The 20,738-nt window shown below is 38.7% G+C and overlaps 2 protein-coding genes across 4 annotated transcripts in view; both read left to right on the top strand.

Annotated features, from left to right (window-relative positions):
* Positions 1–15,508, top strand: part of LOC114652669 (solute carrier family 22 member 5-like) — a 134,503-nt gene extending 118,995 nt beyond the window's left edge. Inside the window, exon 11 of the mRNA XM_051928451.1 lies at positions 14,408–15,508. Coding sequence (XP_051784411.1) covers positions 14,408–14,468 — 61 coding nt within the window. The 3' untranslated portion in view covers positions 14,469–15,508. The remainder of the gene's footprint in view (positions 1–14,407) is intronic.
* trappc11 (trafficking protein particle complex subunit 11) overlaps positions 1–20,738 on the top strand; it is a 973,608-nt gene that overhangs the window by 301,235 nt on the left and 651,635 nt on the right. The window lies entirely within an intron of this gene.

Below are 20,738 nucleotides of genomic sequence, written 5' to 3'. Positions count from 1 at the left end.
ATTTGATATTTGTTTGTATGCAGTGATATTTATGCAATCTTTTTCTGTTGTACCCTTTTGAAAATTTTAAGCACTTTGAGTATGAGCACTTTGAGCTATACAAATAAAATGGATATAAAATAATATATTGAATCATATTTCTTTTTTCCTCATACTGTATTTCACATTTATCAACTTCAGTATGTCCAACACCCATATACCATGCAGCTGCTTACACAGCAGGTACTGTATTGTGAGATTTTTGAGATGCCAACAACGCACCAACTACACTTTGTCCCAACCCTTGATTAACGCAGGCAGAGACTGGTTTATCCACTTCCACTGCCAGTGCAACTGCAAGTTTGCAGGCTCCCCACTTAATGCATCTGTCGCCCGCTCGTTCATGAGGGGAGCATTTAAAACCAGTCACTGACCTGGCTGTCTGTGGATTATCTTTCTTACCCCCAAAGAAGGCTATCAGAAGAAGGCAGCTTATGCAGGGTAACGTCAACGCCGCTGCATGCTTGCTGTGTTTGTGTGTGCTGAAATTCAAGCTCCCGTTTGGATGAATGCTGTGAAATATTTCTGTCTTGACACCAATAAAAAGTGGTATCAGGACTGAGGTCTTTCACAAATGGATCCCCAACAGGCGCAAACATTCCTTTACCACCAGAGCCAGATGAGGCCACTGTAGGTGCTCCTGCCCTTATCCATCCCAGAGATGTGCTTTTGAAGATGGCTCCTTCGGACAACCAGGAGTGTTTCCTATTCTGTTTTAAATTCACAGCCACATTGATGAACTGGGACAGGGGAGGCTGGGTGGGTATGCCCTTCAAGCATATTGTGAAAAAGCTTGCTATTGATGCCGTGTTGTCTGGGATAAACAACAACCTCTACATGATTCAGAGCAATGTCAAAACTCTTTTGGATCTGCCCCACAGATTGGAAAGAGCCCAAGAAAGGCAGAGGCAGAGGGGCTACCCTTGTCTGACTGAAACTCCTGTATTCCGGCATGTCCCCATGCAGCTGGGGAGGACCATCTGACCTGTGCCCCACACAGAAGACACCATCGGGGAAATTCTGTAGCCGGGACTGACTTCAGATGTCTTCGCTGTGACCAGTCTGCACATCTGGCTAGAGAGTGTTTTCACCCACCTGCTTAGTCTTTGGAGAGCAGCTTGGCCGAGGTCTGCTGCTCTCAGGCCAAATTCTTGGAAAAGGGTAACTTTAAGGTCTCAGTTAGCTTAGCCCGATCTGAGGAGTAAGATTTCAAATTTGATGTGTACCCAATGCCGCACATTGATGACTGCTGGAGAAGCTCAGGCAAGCCTTGTACATTTCCATCCATGATCTCACGAAGGGTTACTGGCAGGTTCCGCCGGAGGAATCCAGAGAAGACCACATTCACCATCCTGGATGGGTTGTTTGAATTCACCAGACTCTTATTTGGTCTCCATGGGGCACCATTGATGGACGGATCAGATTCTGTGACCCCATTCCACCTACACTGGAGCATATCACAATGACGTAGTCATTTTCAATAATGGTTGGCAGTCGCATCTCCACCACCTACACATGGTTCTTGACAGTTTGAGGATGATTGGGTTAACAACTAACCCTAAGAAGTGTTAATTGGGTGTGTCAGAAACATATTATTTGGGGCACTCTATGGGAAACAGTTTGATTAAACCTCAGTTGGACAAGGTAGGTGAGATGCTTGCGTATCCATGTCTGGAAACGTAGAAACAGGTTAGTGCTTTCCTCAGACTCGCTGGTTTTTACTGGAAGTTCATTCCTAATTTTGCACATAGAGCCATCCCCTCTCAATAACCTGATGAAGGGCAGAAAGAACTGCAGCATTGTCTGAACTGATGATTGTGAAAAGTCCTTATCTGATGTAAAGTCTGCTTTGGCTTCTTTCCCAGCTCTGCAGAATCTGGACTTTTCTAAGGAGTTCATTCTACAGTCTGATGCGACTGCGTTTGGTTTGGGAACTCTACTTTCTCAGAGTTTCAGTGAGGAGGAACATCCCATCATGTTTCTGAGCCTGAACTTGCTTCCCAAGGAGCCTAATTACTTGACCATCAAGAAAGAATGTTTGGCAATCAAGTTTGCAGTGGAGGTGCTCCACTTTCACTTGTGGGGTAGACGGTTTACCATGGTCATGCCCCACTCCAGTGGCTCTACATGCATAAGGATATGATTTCTCGACTTACTAGGTGGTTTATTAGCTTGCAGCCTTTTGATTTTGATGTTTGCCATCACCCCGGTTCAGCGCATGTCAACACTGACGTTCTCTTGCGTCTAGCCGAGCCCAGTTTTGAATGTCACTTTGTTGACACCTATGTGAACAAAGCTGGGGGTGAGATTTTTGAGACCCTGAAAACCCCCCAACTGCATTGTGCACTGACCCTTGGTTAACATAGGCAGGGACTGCTGTCCATACAACTACAAATTCGTAGGATTCCCGCCTAACACATCTATCATTCGCTGGTTGATGCAGGGAGCATTTAAAACTGGCCGCTGATGTGGTTGTGTTTTCTGTCTTATCTACAAAGAAGGCAATCTGTTCTTTTAATCAGAAAAAGGGAGGTCGTGCAGGGTGAAGTCAACGCCACTGCATGCTTTCTGTGACTGCTCCCATTTAAATAAATGCTCTGATAATATTCCTGTCTTGACAACAATAAAGCTGCTTTTTTTCTTTTTTGGGGGCACCTGGACTCCCTTCCTTCTCTCTTGTGCACATCTGTAACCCACACATCACAATATGTTTTTCCAGCAATAATCTTATCAATTCTTAATTGCCTTCATTGACATACAGATATTACTATTAGTTTTCCAGTCAGATGTCTGTCCATTAATCCATTTTCTAAAATTGCTTATTCAGATACAGAGTTATGGAGCAAATAATGAATATACTTACATTTAGGTCATAATTTTTAATATTTCAACTTTAATTTTAATTTTGACATGATTGATTTGTTTGATCCACCCCTAACATCTTTCATTGTTAAACTGTATTTCTTCATTGAAATTAAGTCAGTATCTGCTCCTCATACTGTGTAGCTCAACTATAGTGCTTTGTTGCAGTTGTATTTGTTTCACTAAATGTTATTCAGACTCTAAAAGCAAAATCTGGGATGTGTTGCTCTTTGTACACAGAAATGCACATATGTGTCCTGTTAGTACACTATTATGAGTCAAGCTAGCAGCCATTAAAACAAACAGTGCTTGAAGGGCTGACTCACCACCAGTCAATAATTACAAAAGTTCGAGAGAGTATCTCATTTAAATATTTACCAATGTTGTTTCTTGTCCTAGAGTGTGTATATAAACATAGGGAACTCCAGTTTCTGTATTACATCTTGCCTGAAGAAGGGGCCTGAGTTGCCTCGAAAGCTTGCATATTGTAATCTTTTTAGTTAGCCAACAAAAGGTGTAATTTTGCTTGGCTTTTCTCTACATTCATAATGGCTAACACGGTACAACACCCTAGTACTGTACTACAGAGAGAGTAAATACAATTTCTGATTTGTTTACTTTAATGTTTTCATGTTGAGAATTGAGGGTGGCTGCATTTTTAATATGTCTAATGTCTAATATGTCCTAGTAAACTGTTGGTACAACACACTGTAGTGTAATTATCAATAATTAGACATTCCATCAAGTGTGACAGCAGCTCTGATTGAAATGCAGATTTGAATTAGTGACTCAAGTGGAGTATGTGGAGAAAAGTTTGGCACTCATTAGGGTAAGTAATTAACATACCCAGGCTTGGCAAAAATCAAAATGTTGAAACAAACAAGAAAAGCTGAAAAGCACAAGTTTTAATGTATGACCTAGTGCTGAGAAAATGTTAGGAGACTACTTAAAAATGAACACTGTTAACATTAATTAGCTTCAGGTCATAGCTGAATTTTTTCAACCAAATGGTAGCAGCATGTGAGAAGTGTGGCCATTACTGACTGAGGCCTGTAATTTTTCAAAACAAATTCAGTCAAACCAAAGCCACTACATAAAGTACATAAAATGAATGAATCAATCACATTTTTTTGTCAAAGCTATTTGTTTAAAGGAGTCATGACGAAGAAAATGACAGCATATTAATGAAAACAGAAATACTTATATTAATTCAGCCTGCCTTTAAAGATTTATGGATGTTTTAGAACACAGTTAATGTTTAAAATCTGGTGGATGACACAGTAACTAACAAGTCAGAAAATGTATACACATGGTGTAACATTGAGGTGTGCAGGCAATATAGCCTTCAATCAACTGAGTTCAGTAGGTTGGTTTTAGAACTTCATCAGTCCAAGGGCTGTAGTGGCCAGGGGCTGAAAATAGACTTTGGCAGGCCCTTTGTCCATCACAAGACCACTGTCACTCACACTTGCATATAAACACCCCCACACACCATTTTCACACTCATTGGCAAGTTGCAAGTGCCAATTGACATAACCTAAATGAACAAATTAAAACTTTTTGTAATGCCTTCTTGGCTTCGGCATGTCTGGCCGTAATGATCTTCATGAAATGGGACTGAAAAGCTATTCAGTTATGACAAATGTTCGGAAAAAAAACAGAAATGAAAGACAAACTTTATTGCAGCCACTGACCAATGTGGATATTAGGTGAATGTGGCATTCTATTGGTAATTTATAAGATGCCCAGATTTTGAAAGTCCCAGCCTGGGCTACATCTGTAGCATGTATGCCCACACATAAAGTGCATCTTTGTTTGTTTATTGGCTGCTTTATCTCATCATCTTTAGAGAGGGATGGGAACACATGGGGGGGAAATAAACAAAATAAACACATAGGAGCCCACACCGTGCTTGAAGTGTAAACAAATAAATGGTAGTGCTGTCTATTTCGATCTGTTTCTTTGTGGCCCTCACGATGCTGTTCAAATTCAACTTAAATTCTTAGTGAAGTTTTCCCCATCAGAGTTTATTATTCATATATTACATGGCATGGGTTATGGGATTTTGGGCCACTTGGAGTTTCTTAAATATATTCTAAATATAGTGTGAGGATGCTTGTGTCAGCAGAACCATGTTTTATTAGATTTACAGCCTGTTAAAATTGTGGTATTTTAATATTCTTCAGTTATTTATCAGGACACATAGCCTGGAATCATGACTATTGCTTTCACCAGGATGTCTGGTCACCCTTGTAAATTACATTATCAGTGAAGTAGTGAGTCAGTATAAACTGCAGATACTGGAATGTGAGGTTGTTTTGGTGTGAGGTAAATACTGAGTAAATACTTATTTGCACCATGCACAGTGGCTTACACGCCACTGGGTAGTTCATAGCTAGATAATGTTTTCTTTAACATGTATTTTATACTTTTATGAATATTAAAATCATATAGCTTACTGTTACATAGCTGCAATAAATGTACCACACAATATTGTTAGTTTTTCCTCTCCCTTTATTGCCCTCTTCTTTTTCTTTCCACCTCCTCTTCACCTCTCCTCACAGTGACTTCTACCTCTTGACTGATTACATCAATATCCCACATATACCCCATTTTGCAGGAAAAGTTGAAAAATCATCAATAGTAATTAAGCATTACAAGAAAAGGGCATATACTGTATAGACATGCCGTAACTTTTTTTTTCTTCCCTTTTTAAAACAGGGGTAACTCTAGTCTGTAATTTTCAACATTAATATAACGAGAAAAATTCAATTATTAGATCCCTTATAACTTGTTCACTTTTCAAGTGTAGCGTCCATATGTTGTAAACCTTTATCTCACATAGTCTGTTGCCCACACCGGAGCCTGTCGCGATCTCTCTCTCCATGTATTTGAAGAAACTCAAACAGGTTTAGAAATAGTTGACTGTAAGGGATGGGTTGGCAGATATGAATCATTTGAATATGTGCCTGAAGTCAGACTGAAATGCGTTGGAATATCTGATGCAAGGTGAACTGCATTCCAGGTCTTGCAATCTGACAAAAGGTATGTGGCAGGGCCTGTCTGAGTGATTATTTGGTAAGGCTGACTGAACTTGGAGTGATCCTTTTGAAATGGGTAAACTGTACATTGCTAAAATACTGAAGCTAGAATTCTTCTGGCAGAATTGAAACTGCTGAGCCAGTTCACACAAGTAAATCTGTTTGAACTGGTTGTCTGCGAGCAGCTTGCTTGAACATTGTGTACCAGAGACCCCATTGTGCAGTTGTAGTGTCTTCAATGCTAGAGAACAGTAAGGTCAGGCACAGTAACATCTTGTACAGCACAAATTGATGTTGCACCATGACATACTTTAGTAAAATGTCCAAATTTATCACACTATCTGCATCTTACTGCTTTTGCTGGACATTTGAGGTTATTAGCCAGATGCATTTGAGACCCACAGCAATAGCATATTTTTTGCTGCTGCTACTGTTTGTTTTGCGGTGCTCGTACATTAAATGCAGGTTCCTGCCTCGCTCTCCCTGTATCTTGTGAATGTGTATGTATAACAACATTAACAGATGATTCAGTATTAGCTGCCATGGCTTTAGCTTCATCCACAGCACATTCAGTTTGCCCAGCAATAGCAATCACTTTTTGTATTGTAAGGGCTGTCTCTAGCAGTTATTGCTGTCAAATGCGAGGCATATTTGTTTTCTGCATGATTTGGTCTCTGAGCAGGTCATCCGCTAGTGCACCAAAATCACAATTAACAATGAGCTTGCGATACAATGCGGCAACATATTGCAAAATAGATTCACCGGGCTTCTATGCTGTTTGGCAAAACTTACTTCTTTCAACCACAGTGTTCACTTTTGGAATAAAAAAATCTTTTAGTGCAACAAGGGTAGCAGCGAATGAATCATCAGTAACAGCAAGAGTGTAGAAAATACGCTGAGCTTCAGTCTCTAGGCAATGAATCAGCAGTGCGTGTTTACATTTATCCAGCATATCAATAAGAGATAGGACATAGTTCTCAAACATAATAATCCAGAAATTGAATGGTATTGCAGGCTCACTCAGAGTTTTGAGAAATGCGGAAGGTAGTGAGAGTCTAAAAGTCACCATGCTCACCACCAAAATGTTATATAGCTGAAATAAATGTACCACACAATATTGTTTACTTTTCCTCTTCCTTTATTGTCCTCTTCTTTTTGTTTCAACCTCCTCCTCACTTCTCCTCACAGTGACCTCTACCTCCTAACTGATTACATCAATATCTCACACTTACCTGGTACAACTTAAAGCATCCAGAGGAGTGGGATGCTGGTGCACTGCTTCTCTTGTGTTTGCACTCAAGTGGCTGGAAAGACTTTATAAAGCAGAAACAACCTGTGGATGAAGCTTCCCCATTTGTGCCCATCTCAACTTGCTGATGGAAGATCACCACTCCGTGTGCAAGCAGCCAGTAACAGTAGCTTCACAATGGGAACATGCACTGAAAGCATGTTGCTGCTCCCACCACACAACAAACCACCTGGATTGGGAAAAAGAGGAATATTTAGAGAATATACAGTACAAGTTGTTGTAATCGGTTTCAAGTTAAAATTGAAATAGTAAAATAATTTGTAAAGAACGTTTCTGTTTTAAGATAGACAAGCTTGAAAATTCGCCAATGCTTTTCAATGAAAGATTCTGAAAATTTAAAAGGTGTGCAATACTGCGGTGGGCTGGCGCCCTGCCCAGGGTTTGTTTCCTGCCTTGCGCCCTGTGTTGGCTGGGATTGACTCCAGCAGACCCCCGTGACCCTGTAGTTAGGATATAGCGGGTTGGATAATGGATGGATGGATGGAAGGTGTGCAATGTGATCTGTTCAAGGCATCTTAACGAAAATTGAACTGTCTTGACACATTTCCTTGAAGAATAAGTGTGTCACAGTTTCACACAGACAGACAGATGTGGGCTTTCGCAATAGATGCTTTGGGCATTTTATGCGAACACACCTATAAAGGAACAGCCTGAGAAAAGGGAGCCTATGGATTCTTGTTTTTAGAATGCAAGTACTTGTGGCAAGCATGGGGATTAAGAGTTGTTGAGGGAATGCCACAGGATATAGATTTAGATTGTTACACACAGAATCAACAGCAGTGAATACCTAGCACCTCTATATGCTTAGCAGAGAAGAAAAACTAAATACATTCCCTGAGCTAGAAAGAAAGGGTCTCATGTATAAACGGTGTGTACGTACAAAAAAGTTGCGTATGAACGTTTCCACGTTCAAATCACAATATATAAAACCTAAACTTGGCGTAAAGCCACGCACATTTCCACAGTAGCTCCAACCCTGGCGTACGTAAGTACTCTGCTCGGTTTTGCAGACTGGCGGCACCCAGTATCAAAGCAGTGCTACTGTTCCAGTGTGGTTTCCCTTTCTTTTTTAGATCCACATCCCTGACATGGCTTTATAAATACACTGAAATTAACTGCATATTGTTTATTAGTTTAATGCATCTGATTGTAATTAACCTGTAACAATATAATGGTCCACAGAATGGTCAAACTATTCTAAATACAATAGCTCCTTTAGTGTTGTTACTCTCACTGCACTTTCTTCTTCTCCTTTCAGCTGCTCCCGTTAGGGGTTGCCACAGCGGATCACCTTTTTCCATATTACTCTCACTGCACCTCTTGGAGTATATATATCACTATATCTGAGTGTGGAATCACAGCTGTACAGCAGCTGATCGGAAAGAGAATTATCGGTATACAGCATCAAACACACGCTGCCTCAGCCATGCTGTCTATTGAACTGCTCTCATACGGCAAACGCTTCAGAGCCTTTCCTCGCGGTTCAGAAACAGTTTCATCCCAAGAACTATAAACGCACTCAATCAGTCCATCAAGTTCTATTTGTAGAACTGTTTGTACTTATCAATACAATTACCTCACTGTAAACTTGCAATACAGTTATAATATTGAACAACCTGAGCCACTTCATAAAGCACGTATTTACATATGATGACGATATCATTTTTAAGATGAAATGCAGAAAAATATGTTTATTATATTATACAGATAAAACTTTAACTTCATTTAAAAAAGCTATATTGTTAATAAATAAACATGTGCGGAACACGTTGCCGCAGCACAAGCAAGGAGCTGGTGCTCCGTTCACGGGTTGTTCCTGCCTCACGCTGTATTCTTGCTGGGACTGGTGTGACACTGGATGGATAGAATAATTTAACATGTACTACAAAAATATTTCAGTGTTCCTTAAATGTTTTGAAGAATCGGCATTCTAAGCTTACACATGGCTTAATGTCTATTACAGAGCTGATTGTGTGGCAATTGGGTATTTACAGAAAGAAAAGTAAGGACAGGAATTGGGGGTTAGTACGTTTGAAAGAGACAGTACTGCTACAATAAATGATTTCATCGAAGGTCGCACACGACGCAGCAAGCATCTTGCGGGAGGCATGAATAATCACTGCGCCACCGTGATCCAATGTTTAATAACATGCTTTAACTCCTATCATCATGAAAATGATATCAAGTATACATCTCCGTATTTTAATTATTCAGAGAGCTGTAATATCACAAATGTAATGGATTCTGTGTCCTGTCGGAGGAAGAGAAAGCCCGTTTATGAAACACGTAGTGATTCACACACACAGAGCACATAGAAGATCAAATATAAAACAAAGCATTTAATATGCTATTTTAGTTACGATGGGATTTGAGAAACTAGTAAATTAAATGATTTTAAGATGAAGTTTATGATGTTCTACTTTAATGACAAAATATACTACATCATTAAAGTGGAAATTTAGAGATTAAAGTTGACATTTCGTGCTTTTTTTCAACTGTGTGCCTATTTTTTTTTCTCTGTACCCTAATAAGCTTTCATATGACACTCAGAGGTGGGCTACGACTCGCCTTTGATATCAGACAACTTCTTTTTTATTTCGGGCACTGTGCGACTTTGTGAACTTGAGCTTTCGAGTTTCTCCGACACTCTATGTCACTCGATCAACTTCCTTTTGTTGTTTATACCACTGTTTAAACCAACAAAAGTACATTTTTCCTTGCCTCCACTTGGTATTCGCTGAAATTTTTCTATTAACCGCAACCTCCCCGTCGCTTAAGGGCTATTTATATTGATTTGCATATTCAAAGAGGCGTAATTCTGGGAGGAGACTGGGTGGGAGAGCAGGCATGTGCATGTACGTTACTTTTCACACTGACTGGGATTTATGTAGCGAAAGAACGCGGAAGTTGGCGTTCGCACAGATTTATGCGTCTAGATTTTTTTGTGAGTAGCCACATTTCCGCTTTTGTCCATACGCCATGTTATAGTGTGAATTCTTCGCACGGCGTTATGCATGAGGCTCCTGGTCTAAGGAAAATAAACCTTTTTAATCCTGAGCAGAGAAGGCTGAAGGAGCCTAATTAAATTCATGAAGTTTTCAAAGTCAATGACTTGTTTGGTTAATTAGAATTCTTTCAATCAATTAGTGAGAAAATTACAGGGAAGTGTATTTTAAGTGGAAGCCAGGAAGCACTTAGGGTCACACATAGAATCATGGAATTTGGAACCATAATTCCCACATCTTAGATGAAGCAGGATCTTTGAAAACATCTAAAGCTTACTTGGATGAGATTTTGGGATGTCTTAGTAATTAGCTACCTGGATTGAATTGTTTCCTCTCATTTGTTACTTGTCTTGTGTTCTAAGATTTAACTTGGCATTCTTTGTCATATTCAAAACTCAATTTTCTGAACAACACAATAAAATTTAAAGCTAAGAATCTTATTACACAAATGCTGAAGGACAAACAGGTTTGTTGTATATTATAATCATTTTATAGTGACCATATCTCTATACATGCAGCTGTGAGGTTTGCCAGAGTCCCATCTGTGGGCTCCACTTCTTGCCTATTTTGGTGTTTTCCCTGCCTATTTCTCTACAAAAACAAAATAAATTATCATGACAGAATTCATAATTCTTAGGTGTCCTCTCTTATATGATATCATATTATATAATATTTCCTTTTCTGTTTATTTTATTTCTCCTTTACTGTTCCAAATTCACTTCATTGTCTCATTGACCATTCACTTGCTATTAAATATGAAAAATTCTGTTAAAGCTGCCTATTGGCCACATTATTTTCTTCATCTTATATAAAGGGTTTTTTTTTATATACTTAATTTAGTTATTCAATTAGAAAAATAGGATAAACATTTCAACATCTGCTTTCCTTTCTCTAAAATATTCTGCTAAACTGACTGACAACTATAAACTGGTCCAGAATGGGGAATTGTACATGCGTTCTACACAGAAATAAGGTTCCATCCTCAGAGCCAATTCATTTGTCTTACACCTGATGCTGCCAGCATAAGCTCTAATACCACAAACTCAATAATGGATTAGTATTAGTGTTTCTCAGACTCTGTTCTGGGGATTCTAGGTGATGGCAGGTTTTTTTTTTCAAACTAGTTTCAGACTCAGTGAATAATTTGACTTCTAAAGCAGGTGCCCACATTAGTTGATTTCTAGTCGGAGGTGATGTCAAACTTGGCAACTGCTGGTACTGATCCGATTACTTGAGGATGTCAAATTAAGACCCTGTCACACTACATGATTTTTCTGGTAATGTTCAGTTGGAGACTTCATTTACATAATCTTAGCAAGTCATGGTGCACTCCTGTGATGAACAATCGTGTAGTTTCTTTAAATTGGAATTCTTTTTCATATTCAAACTCTGTTTTCTGAACAGCAAAATAAACCTTAACGTTAAGAATCGTATTAAACAAATGCTGAAGGACAAACAGGTTTGTTGTAGATTATAATCATTTTATGGTGATATAATTATCTCTACAAATTCTGATATGGGGTTTGTTGGAGCCTCATACGTGTGCTCTGCTTCTTGCTTTTTTGGTGTTTTCTCTGCTGGTTTTTCTACAAAAAAAATTAAATTATGATTAATAAATTCATCATTCTTAGGCATCCTCTTAGGTTGGGCTAATATTAATCCGTTTTAAGAGAGTTGCCTAATAAGCGGGGATGACTCAATAAATAGAACAGTAAAGGCTAATAGTATTGCTCAAGCATTATTGCCTTGTTCTTAACAAGATTAACAAAAAGTAATGTACATGCTTTATATTCTATTTTATTATTTTCAGATGTTTATTTTATGATTATATTATTGTTATTCTGCGGTGGGTTGGCACCCTGCCCAGGATTGGTTCCTGCCTTGTGCCCTGTGTTGGCTGGGATTGGCTCCAGCAGACCCCCGTGACCCTGTGTTCGGATTCAGCGGGTTGGAAAATGGATGGATGGATGGATTATTGTTATTTCAAAACACTTAATACAAAATGAGACAGTTCTGTGGAACAATACAACAGTTTGCACCCTAACAAATAGTTAGCATTTTCTAGTGAAGTGGGGGTGACAGCAGCTTCTTCAAAGGAAGATGGTCATGTGTTGAACAGATGCAGTGCATTTCTTTTTAGTGTTTACTAATAATATAGCTTAACAGATTACCTGGAAGAATTAACATGGTAAAATGTCGCATTTCTATTTGATTTTCATCATATTTTAGATTTCTGGTGTTCAAGCATAGAAGCACTGCTGCCGTCTACATTCAAAGCACACTCACACAGTTCTTATTATTTAAATGATAATAGAACATTACAAGAAAATGGGATGGAGTTTAGTGCAAGCTGTTCTTTAATTTCAAAATTGTTCTAATAATTTAATGTAATAAAATCAACCTGTGTAATTGTTACACACATTACTTCTTCTCTCCATAATCTCACTGCAACTGGGAGAAAAGTTCTTGTTTCTCTATGGAAGGGAAATTCAAACACTAAAAATGGTTGTACAATACACTCCTTACATAATTATTGCTAATATGGTGTGATGCATGGCCAAGGATCGTGCCTTGTCGGGAAGCCTGGAAGAGCAGGATACTGAGAAAAGGGCAAGCCATTCCCGGGGACATGAAGGGACAGACACCCTGGGTTGCATCAGAGCCACGGGTATGGGATTTTGGAACTCAAGCCTGTTGGGGTCCATGGCCACCACCAGGGGGCGTCTGGACAATTCCAGAGCCATGGTCTGCAGCACACCCGGGAGTGCTGCCATAAGAGGTACTGGATTCCAATGCAGCACTTCCGCCACACCCGGAAGTGCTGCTGGAAACTTGATTGAGTAACATCTGGAGTACATCCAGGTGTGGTATAAAAGAGGCTGCTTCACTCCACTCAGGGAGCTGGAGTCGGGTGGAAGAGGATGGAGCTTGTGAGACAGGGAGTGGAGGCAGCAGAAGAAAAGTAAAGGACTGAGTTTGCTGGTGGTTTGTGTATTGGTGTTGTGTGCGCTGAAAAGAAAATATGTGTTTTTGTGGACATCTGGCTGTCTCGGTGTCTGTCTGTGCCCGGGCATCTTTCACAATGGTCAGTCAGTGAATGTGGCATTCAGTTCCAAAAAATGTTCATGCGCAATGGAGGTGTGTGTCATATGGTACACGCTTCAGTGAATTACCTGTAGGTGAGAGCTAAAATCACCAAAGCTCTAGGTAAATTATCATAAGCAGTATCAGCAGGATTTTGGTAGTAAGAATGTCCATTGACAACATGAGTTAAATTTTAAAAATGGCTTAAATAAGGTAATATTAACATGTCTGAGTAAAACAGCTGTTTCAAAAAGGTTCCCTTTAAACTGGAATATAATTTAAACAAACACACAAAATTTAGGACAGTTTTATTTCATCATGTTTTAGCTAAGTTCATTTGCTGAACTAAATAAATGTCCTTGTGTATTATTTTTATCATGCTATCAATAGTTCTGTTTTAATTTAAAAAATATATCAATGGGGTTGAATTACTATGCAACTCCAAAAGAGCCCTATTTAGTTGTATTCTTGTTTCAGGAACTTTGTAAAATAAGCTGTGCTGTTCATTGTACTAAGATATTTCTATTGCCTGTTATACAGGAGAAAATTTGTATATTCTATTGAAGCAGTAACAAGAACAACTATTTACAGTCTTCTCAATTTTTAGCATTTGATTAGCTAACCTTGGCTATGTGATTATGTATCCAACTACATGGAATTAGAGCAGCAAGAGAATGAGAGTTTGACATAGTTAAAACAAGGAGTGAGGAGTTCAGTGGATCACCAAACCTACTCTTTCATTAAAGGAATTGAAACACAGTAAAAAAAAAGTGACCACTCCTAGCCAAAGTGAGGGAGTCTCCAGTTATCACTGGGTGCAGTCACACACATTGCTAATTAACCTAAATGTGACCTCTAGACTGTGAACTGTGCAATCATGAAGAGAAGTTCCACATAGAAAAACTGATCCAGAGTCAAATCATTCTGAGGTGGCAATGCCACCCATTGCACCATAAGGGTACACTCAAGGGCGAGTTATAGGGGGTTAAAATGTAAAACTGCAGCTGAAATTTATTTTTTCCTTTTTAAACTCTAAGATAATTAATTCTACTGATATTTCTTTTTAGGTGTTGGAAAGTGAAGAACAAGCAGAAAGCAACACGTGAAGCTGTTCACTCAGAGTGTTAAGTCACTCTAAAAAAGTTCTGCAGAACTGGAAAATCTACATTTTGTCCCCACCTGGGTTCTGTTCTGAAATAATTCACCAGTTTATTCTAATTAAGACATTTTGAAAATCTTAATCTGTTTCTCTTTCTAATGCAATCACTATGAATACAATACATGTTTGTCTGTTCAGGGACAGACAGCCAGCTATTTTTCTTTTCTCTACATTTACCTGTTTCACATTATTAAGAAAAAATTGATTATTTCTTGTATTGTAATGGTGAGGAAAAAGTAGTGTTCAGTCTGTAAGAGGGTAAAATGTAAGTATGTATAATCATCCATGTCCCAAATTAGAAGAATATCTGGAGCAAAGGTCACTTGGCAGGAGAGTAAAGAGCTACAGAAGGGGAAAGGAGATCAGTACGTCAGAGAGAAAGAGAAAGATCAGGACATGAGAGAGAGGCTAATTTGGTGCTGTAGTGAAACAGAAATGTCAGTGATGCAACTTAACTAGTCAGTTAGGAAATGGGCCAGTATTTAGCAAGACCCAGTGGGACAGAAAAGCAATGTTTTGTTGAGTTTGTTTTGCTTTTTGGTGGTGTTCATATACACAGCCCTCCCCTGTTTATTTGGTCTAATATACCAATTTTCCCACCAATGAATGGATGATTAGTCCAAATTTGGCTCCTACCTTAACCCATTAGTGCCATAATAGGCTTTGGTTCCTGTGACCCTGAACTGGCCTAAGCAGGTTTTGTATTTGTTATTAAATAGCAGGGGTACCCAGTACTTCTAGTGATGGAATCAAGTACAAGTGATGCCACTAAATAAATTCCCCAGGGGTAAAAATGTTAGCTCTAAACCAAAAGTTCACTGTCTAAACCTACCACGGGGAAGAACTTTGCATACCTGTGCCAAGTCCAAAAATGCATTCTGGGACACCTCCCTAATAAACCACAGATGAGGTCACTAAAAGTTTCCTAGGGGAAAAGTTTTAGAAGAAAACATAGCCCATGGTCTTCCCTGTACAAATGGGGAATCTGTGCAAAATTTGGAGGAGATAGGTGGATCGATGTGATTTTGCTTACAAAAACACATCCATCCATCCTTTATCCAACCCGCTATATCCTAACTACAGGGTCACAGGGGTCCGCTGGAGCCAATTCCAGCCAACACAGGGGGCAAAGCAGGAAACAAACCCTGGGCAGGGCACATATTCAGCTTTATATACTCTATAGATATCAAAATATTTTGATTTTGTTCTTGATGAGAGAGGCACAAATGTTATTTTCTCTGTAACTTTATTTATGAAATTGGATCATTTTCTTTTATATATTTTTATTAGATCATTTTTGCTTCTGAATTAGCAGTGTTATGTTTATCAGATTACTTGTCTGAATGAGTGTGTGAACGGTGAATGTTTATGGAGAAGAAGCTGAATGAAAATACATTTTGTCAATGGATTTATAGATTATACTGATGAGGAGTGTTCATGTTGTTGCAGGCATAGTATTGGACTAACATTCTGTCCAGGATTGCTCCACACCTTGTGACGGGAGGATACTATTGAATTGACTTATCAAAAATAAATGTTTGACAACAGTGGGCTAAGAGGGAGAAAGAAATTAATATTTCTCTGGGTTTTTATTATATCCATAGTAATTGAATATTCATATCCAGATTGTAGTAGAAGAAAAATAGATGGGTTCCAAACAAGAATGATGTGACAGTTATGCTAAATAAGAAATTGCAGTGTTTTGTTTTTATGAACTCATTCAAATCACATTTTAAACATAAGATAGAATTGCGTGAGACTGATTAAACCTACCGGCTTACAGCCTCAAACATTGTGGTTTACTTCCCAGCTCAGTCTTTGTGGATTTGGCATGTTATCTCCCTGGTTTTCTAAGGGTGGCCTGTTTCCAGAAAACATTCATGTTAGGTTAACCAGCAGCTGTAAAAACTGGTCAGATCTGATTGTAAATGAGTGCAGGCACGAGTGTGTCTTATGACAGAATGATGATCAGATGATTGTGAGTACTTTATGTAGTGCCAGAATCGATAAGGGTACACTGCAAACTCTGTTTTCTAGAACCAGTTTGTCTCCATTCTCCATGAATTAAACAATCTTCACAGAATTTGATGAAAGATCCAAACCAAACCTGGACTGGGTGCCAGTCCATTACATGGCACACTAATGAACATAGCCACTCCATATCAGTTTATAGTCAACATTCCCTGCATGAATTTGGGATGTGGGAGAAAAACTGGAGTGTCCAGGGAGAAGATACAAACTACACACACTGAACAGGCCTGAATTACTATATAACAGGCTCCTGGAACTGTGAAAAAGTAGTGCTAACAAATGAGCCACTTGTCACATCTATAGCATGTGCTGCATCTCTGTTATAAATCATCATTCCATGAGTCTGTTATGTGGCACCTTAGTGTAATGTGGATTTAAATTGTAAGGTCTAAAACTGAACAAAATTTTTAATCTTCTCAAAAAATATCTTTAGTAAAGAAGAGGCCTCAAATTCCTCTTGTGGGATTTATTATCATAAGGCTCACAGACTGCATTATAAATTACTTTGCAAGGTTTAATTTGGAAAGCCACTGGGATTTTTTCAAATTATCCCTTCACTTTACTCCTGTACATCACAATATGTAATAGACTTCAACATGACTTTTCAGTTACTGTTTATACTGTACTTCTAAGTGCACATTAAGGTGTTAGAAGATAACACAGGAAAATCAGAAGTTTCCTGATCAAAATAAAGTAAAAAATTTAAATTGTTCCTGTTTGCACTCATTTTTGCAACCTTACTTTTAAGGATTCCAGAAAGGGAGGTCTTAGTGAAGGCTTTTAAAATAAAGTTGATCTAAACTTCAAACCAAAACCAAAAATTCCCTCCATATTCATATATCACTTGCTTTTACATAAATTGCGCATGCATCCAATTTGTGAAAGGACTCTTACATTAAAGGACCAGACACACTCAAGCATACCAATTGAATATCTGCTAAATTAATGTGCACAGTTTTGGGATGTGTGCTGAAACTCGAGAAAGGCTATACAGACAGGGTGAAAAATTCAAATTTCACAATAACAGTGACAGGTCTGGAATTCAAATGTTAAATGCACTTTAACAGTTTCTTTAGAAATATTCCGACATCTAGACCACCAAGAAAAACTAGAGCAGGTTTTGGAATGGTCTTCTTAACTTTGTTTGGCTTAGTAGCTGGTACTGAAGCTATACCATGAAAAGCCAAGCAAAATTATATCTTTTATTGGCTATATGAACCAATTACAATATGCAATCTTTTGAGGCAACTGAGACCCCATCTTCAGGCAGGTTGTAATCAATGATGATGGAAAGCTTGCATATTGTTATCCGTTCATTTAGCCAATAAAAGGTGTCATTTTGTTTGACTACTCATTGAATCCATATTGGCTAACACGATACAACACCCTACTACTGAAACTACAGTATACCACAACTCCAAAGCAACCTACCCAAACTCAAATAAGTCTCTGCATAATTCAAAGGTTAATAGTAACATTTCAAGTTCTTGTAAAGTTGTGTGAAAATCAGTATAACTCTCAGTTACAAGTACAACAGTTGCTACATAAGAATAATCTCATTTGAGCCACTGTGAAGGCCAGTGTTCATTTCAGACATGCATAAAGGGCACTATTTACATCACCTCTTATCTCCAATGTTCAGTGCAAAATGTAAACCATTTATGTAAATCATGCAAAAGATGACATGCTCCTTTGCTAGGTGCAACACCAGGCTGCATATATTGGCTTAGACTCTTTAACCTAATACAGTGGAACCTCGGGTAATGAAAGTCTCGGAACACGTACAAATCGGGTTACGACCAAAAAGTTCGCCAAACTTTTGCATCTGTTCACAACCGCACACTCAGGTGACGAACAAGCCAGTTTCCCTTCTGGTTTGTACGCACTGATGATTTCTGCACGTGTTCAGTCTCTCCCTGTACATTGTTCTCGGTCAGACGTGCATGCATTCGCTGTGAACTCTTTGTGCTCTATTTCATGTGCTTTTGCATTAATTTTGCAATTAACCATGGCCTTTAAGCAAGTGAAGAGTGGTAGTGTTGGTGAGAAGAAAGGTTCAAAGAAAATTTAAATCAAATTAAAGAAAGAAATTATTGAAAAGTATGAGCGTTACGTTTGTGTTACTGATCTTGCCACCGAGTACAAGAAGTCAAAAATTTTCTAAAGCAGAAAGTGACCATTAAAGCAGCTGATGTTGCAAAAGGAGTTACAGTGTTAACCAAGCAGAGGCCTCAAATGCTGGAAGAGGTGGAAAAACTGTTGCTAGTGTGGTTGAATGAGAAGCAACTTGCAGGGGATAGCGTAAGCGAGGTGATGTTATGCGAGAAAGCCAGGAAGATTCATGGCGATTTGCTGCAAAACTATCCTTCTACAAGTGGCTAGTTCTTCCTCCTCACTTCCTTCATGCCAGAACTCGACTCATGCAAGGTTAGTTTTCTTGGTTGTTTATGGTTAGTTTTTGTATAAATTCAGGATTTTTCAAATTTTCATTTTTTTCCCTGTGCTTAAAACTCATTAAAAAAAAAGTGTTTACAGCGAGCGGTTCATAAGGCTGTAGCGTGAACTCTTGCAATGTTAGTTTTCTCTGTTCTTCAAGGTTTTCCACAGCGGTTTATAAGGCTACTGTAGCATGAACTCTTGCAATGTCAGTTTTCTCTTTTCAAGGTTTTCTCAGTGTTATTTAATGTTTTTACATTTAGTTTACTATTACACTGTGCATTCTATGGTGTAATTAACTATTTTTGTGCTTAAAAATCTTTTAAAATATATATATTTATGTCTGGAATGGATTAATTGTATTTACATACAATCCAATGGGGGAAATTAGTTTGGGTCATGACCAAATCAGGTTGTGACCAGAGTTTTGGAACAAATTACGGTCGTGACCCGAGGTTCCACTGTACTGGGAATTGACCTTTGGAGGACTTTTTAAAACAGAAATTGAAGAAATTGAAATTAGTTTTGATTATGAGCAAGTATTTATTTTTATAATCTTCACTTTTTTTATAAACATGGCAATACCTTCCTAATTTACATTTACAACAATTATAAAGTTTACAAACACACCAAAAGAGGCTTAAAACACCACGATTCATAAAAGAAAACCTGACAGAAGAATATGTGTATATTTATAGCAGCTCATTGTTATGCAACATTTTGGAGAAAGGACGATACCCTTGATCAAGCAGAGAAATGCAGCCAAACCAGCTAAATGACAACTCACATACATAATAATAAATATGTAGCGGTCAGGGGCCGCTAAGATTCACACCGTCCTGGCTGACGGTGATTTATTTATTTTACTATAAGAGATCCCAGGAACGTCCCCAGCCTTGGACCGACCCACACACACTCACAACAGAGACCAATAAAGCACACTGGGAAAGGCAAACAATTAAGAGTATAATGGAACACAATTAACTAAATGAAAACAATAATACCACCCCTGACCCCTTCAGCGATATTACATTTAACATATATACACACAAACACCACACAGCAAAGTCTATATAAACAAATCCGGTTGAAAAATGGGAAGTGACGAAATTAAGCCCAGAGATCTGTAGGTTGAAAGGAAAAACACCGTCCTACCGGTAGTTACTGAAAGGATGAAATCAGATGGATGGTTCAGGAGCGCTCCACTCTTCCGGAAAACCAATGAATCCAACACAGTCCTCACTGCACAGGTAGACAGACGATCCAGACCCCAACAAACGAATACAGTCCAGGACACAATGATTAATTAGAGTTCCAATAATAGCAGGCAGCACGACAGATGAACGCAACACACAACAACCCAAACAAAACAAACTTTTTCCCTTTTGCCCTCTGCCCTCTTTTAAACCTCCTTTGACCACCTTTGACCCCAGCAGCCCCTGCAAGGACTGCTGGGGGATGCAGTTCTTATAAAGTAGCACTGCTACAAATATCACCGAGCCATTGTTATAAAATGCATTGACAAACATATTACACCTTAAAAGTGATGAATATGATGTTCAGACTGTATTTCATTTCCCTTTAAAGAGGGTCAATAACTGCGTATTAATCGACCGGCGAGTCACTAGAGCCAGTTTTTGTATGGTGTGGGTGCACATACATAAAACTAGCATAGTCAGAGCAATTTACTGCACTCATATTACAATAGGGGTGAAAATGAATCTGCACTCGTTAACCACAAGAAGTGGCACTCCATTAATACACAAAGTCAT

This window comes from Erpetoichthys calabaricus, chromosome 5, assembly GCF_900747795.2.
Source record: "Erpetoichthys calabaricus chromosome 5, fErpCal1.3, whole genome shotgun sequence".
Lineage (NCBI taxonomy): Eukaryota > Metazoa > Chordata > Cladistia > Polypteriformes > Polypteridae > Erpetoichthys > Erpetoichthys calabaricus.
This window is presented reverse-complemented; position numbering and strand designations above follow the sequence as displayed.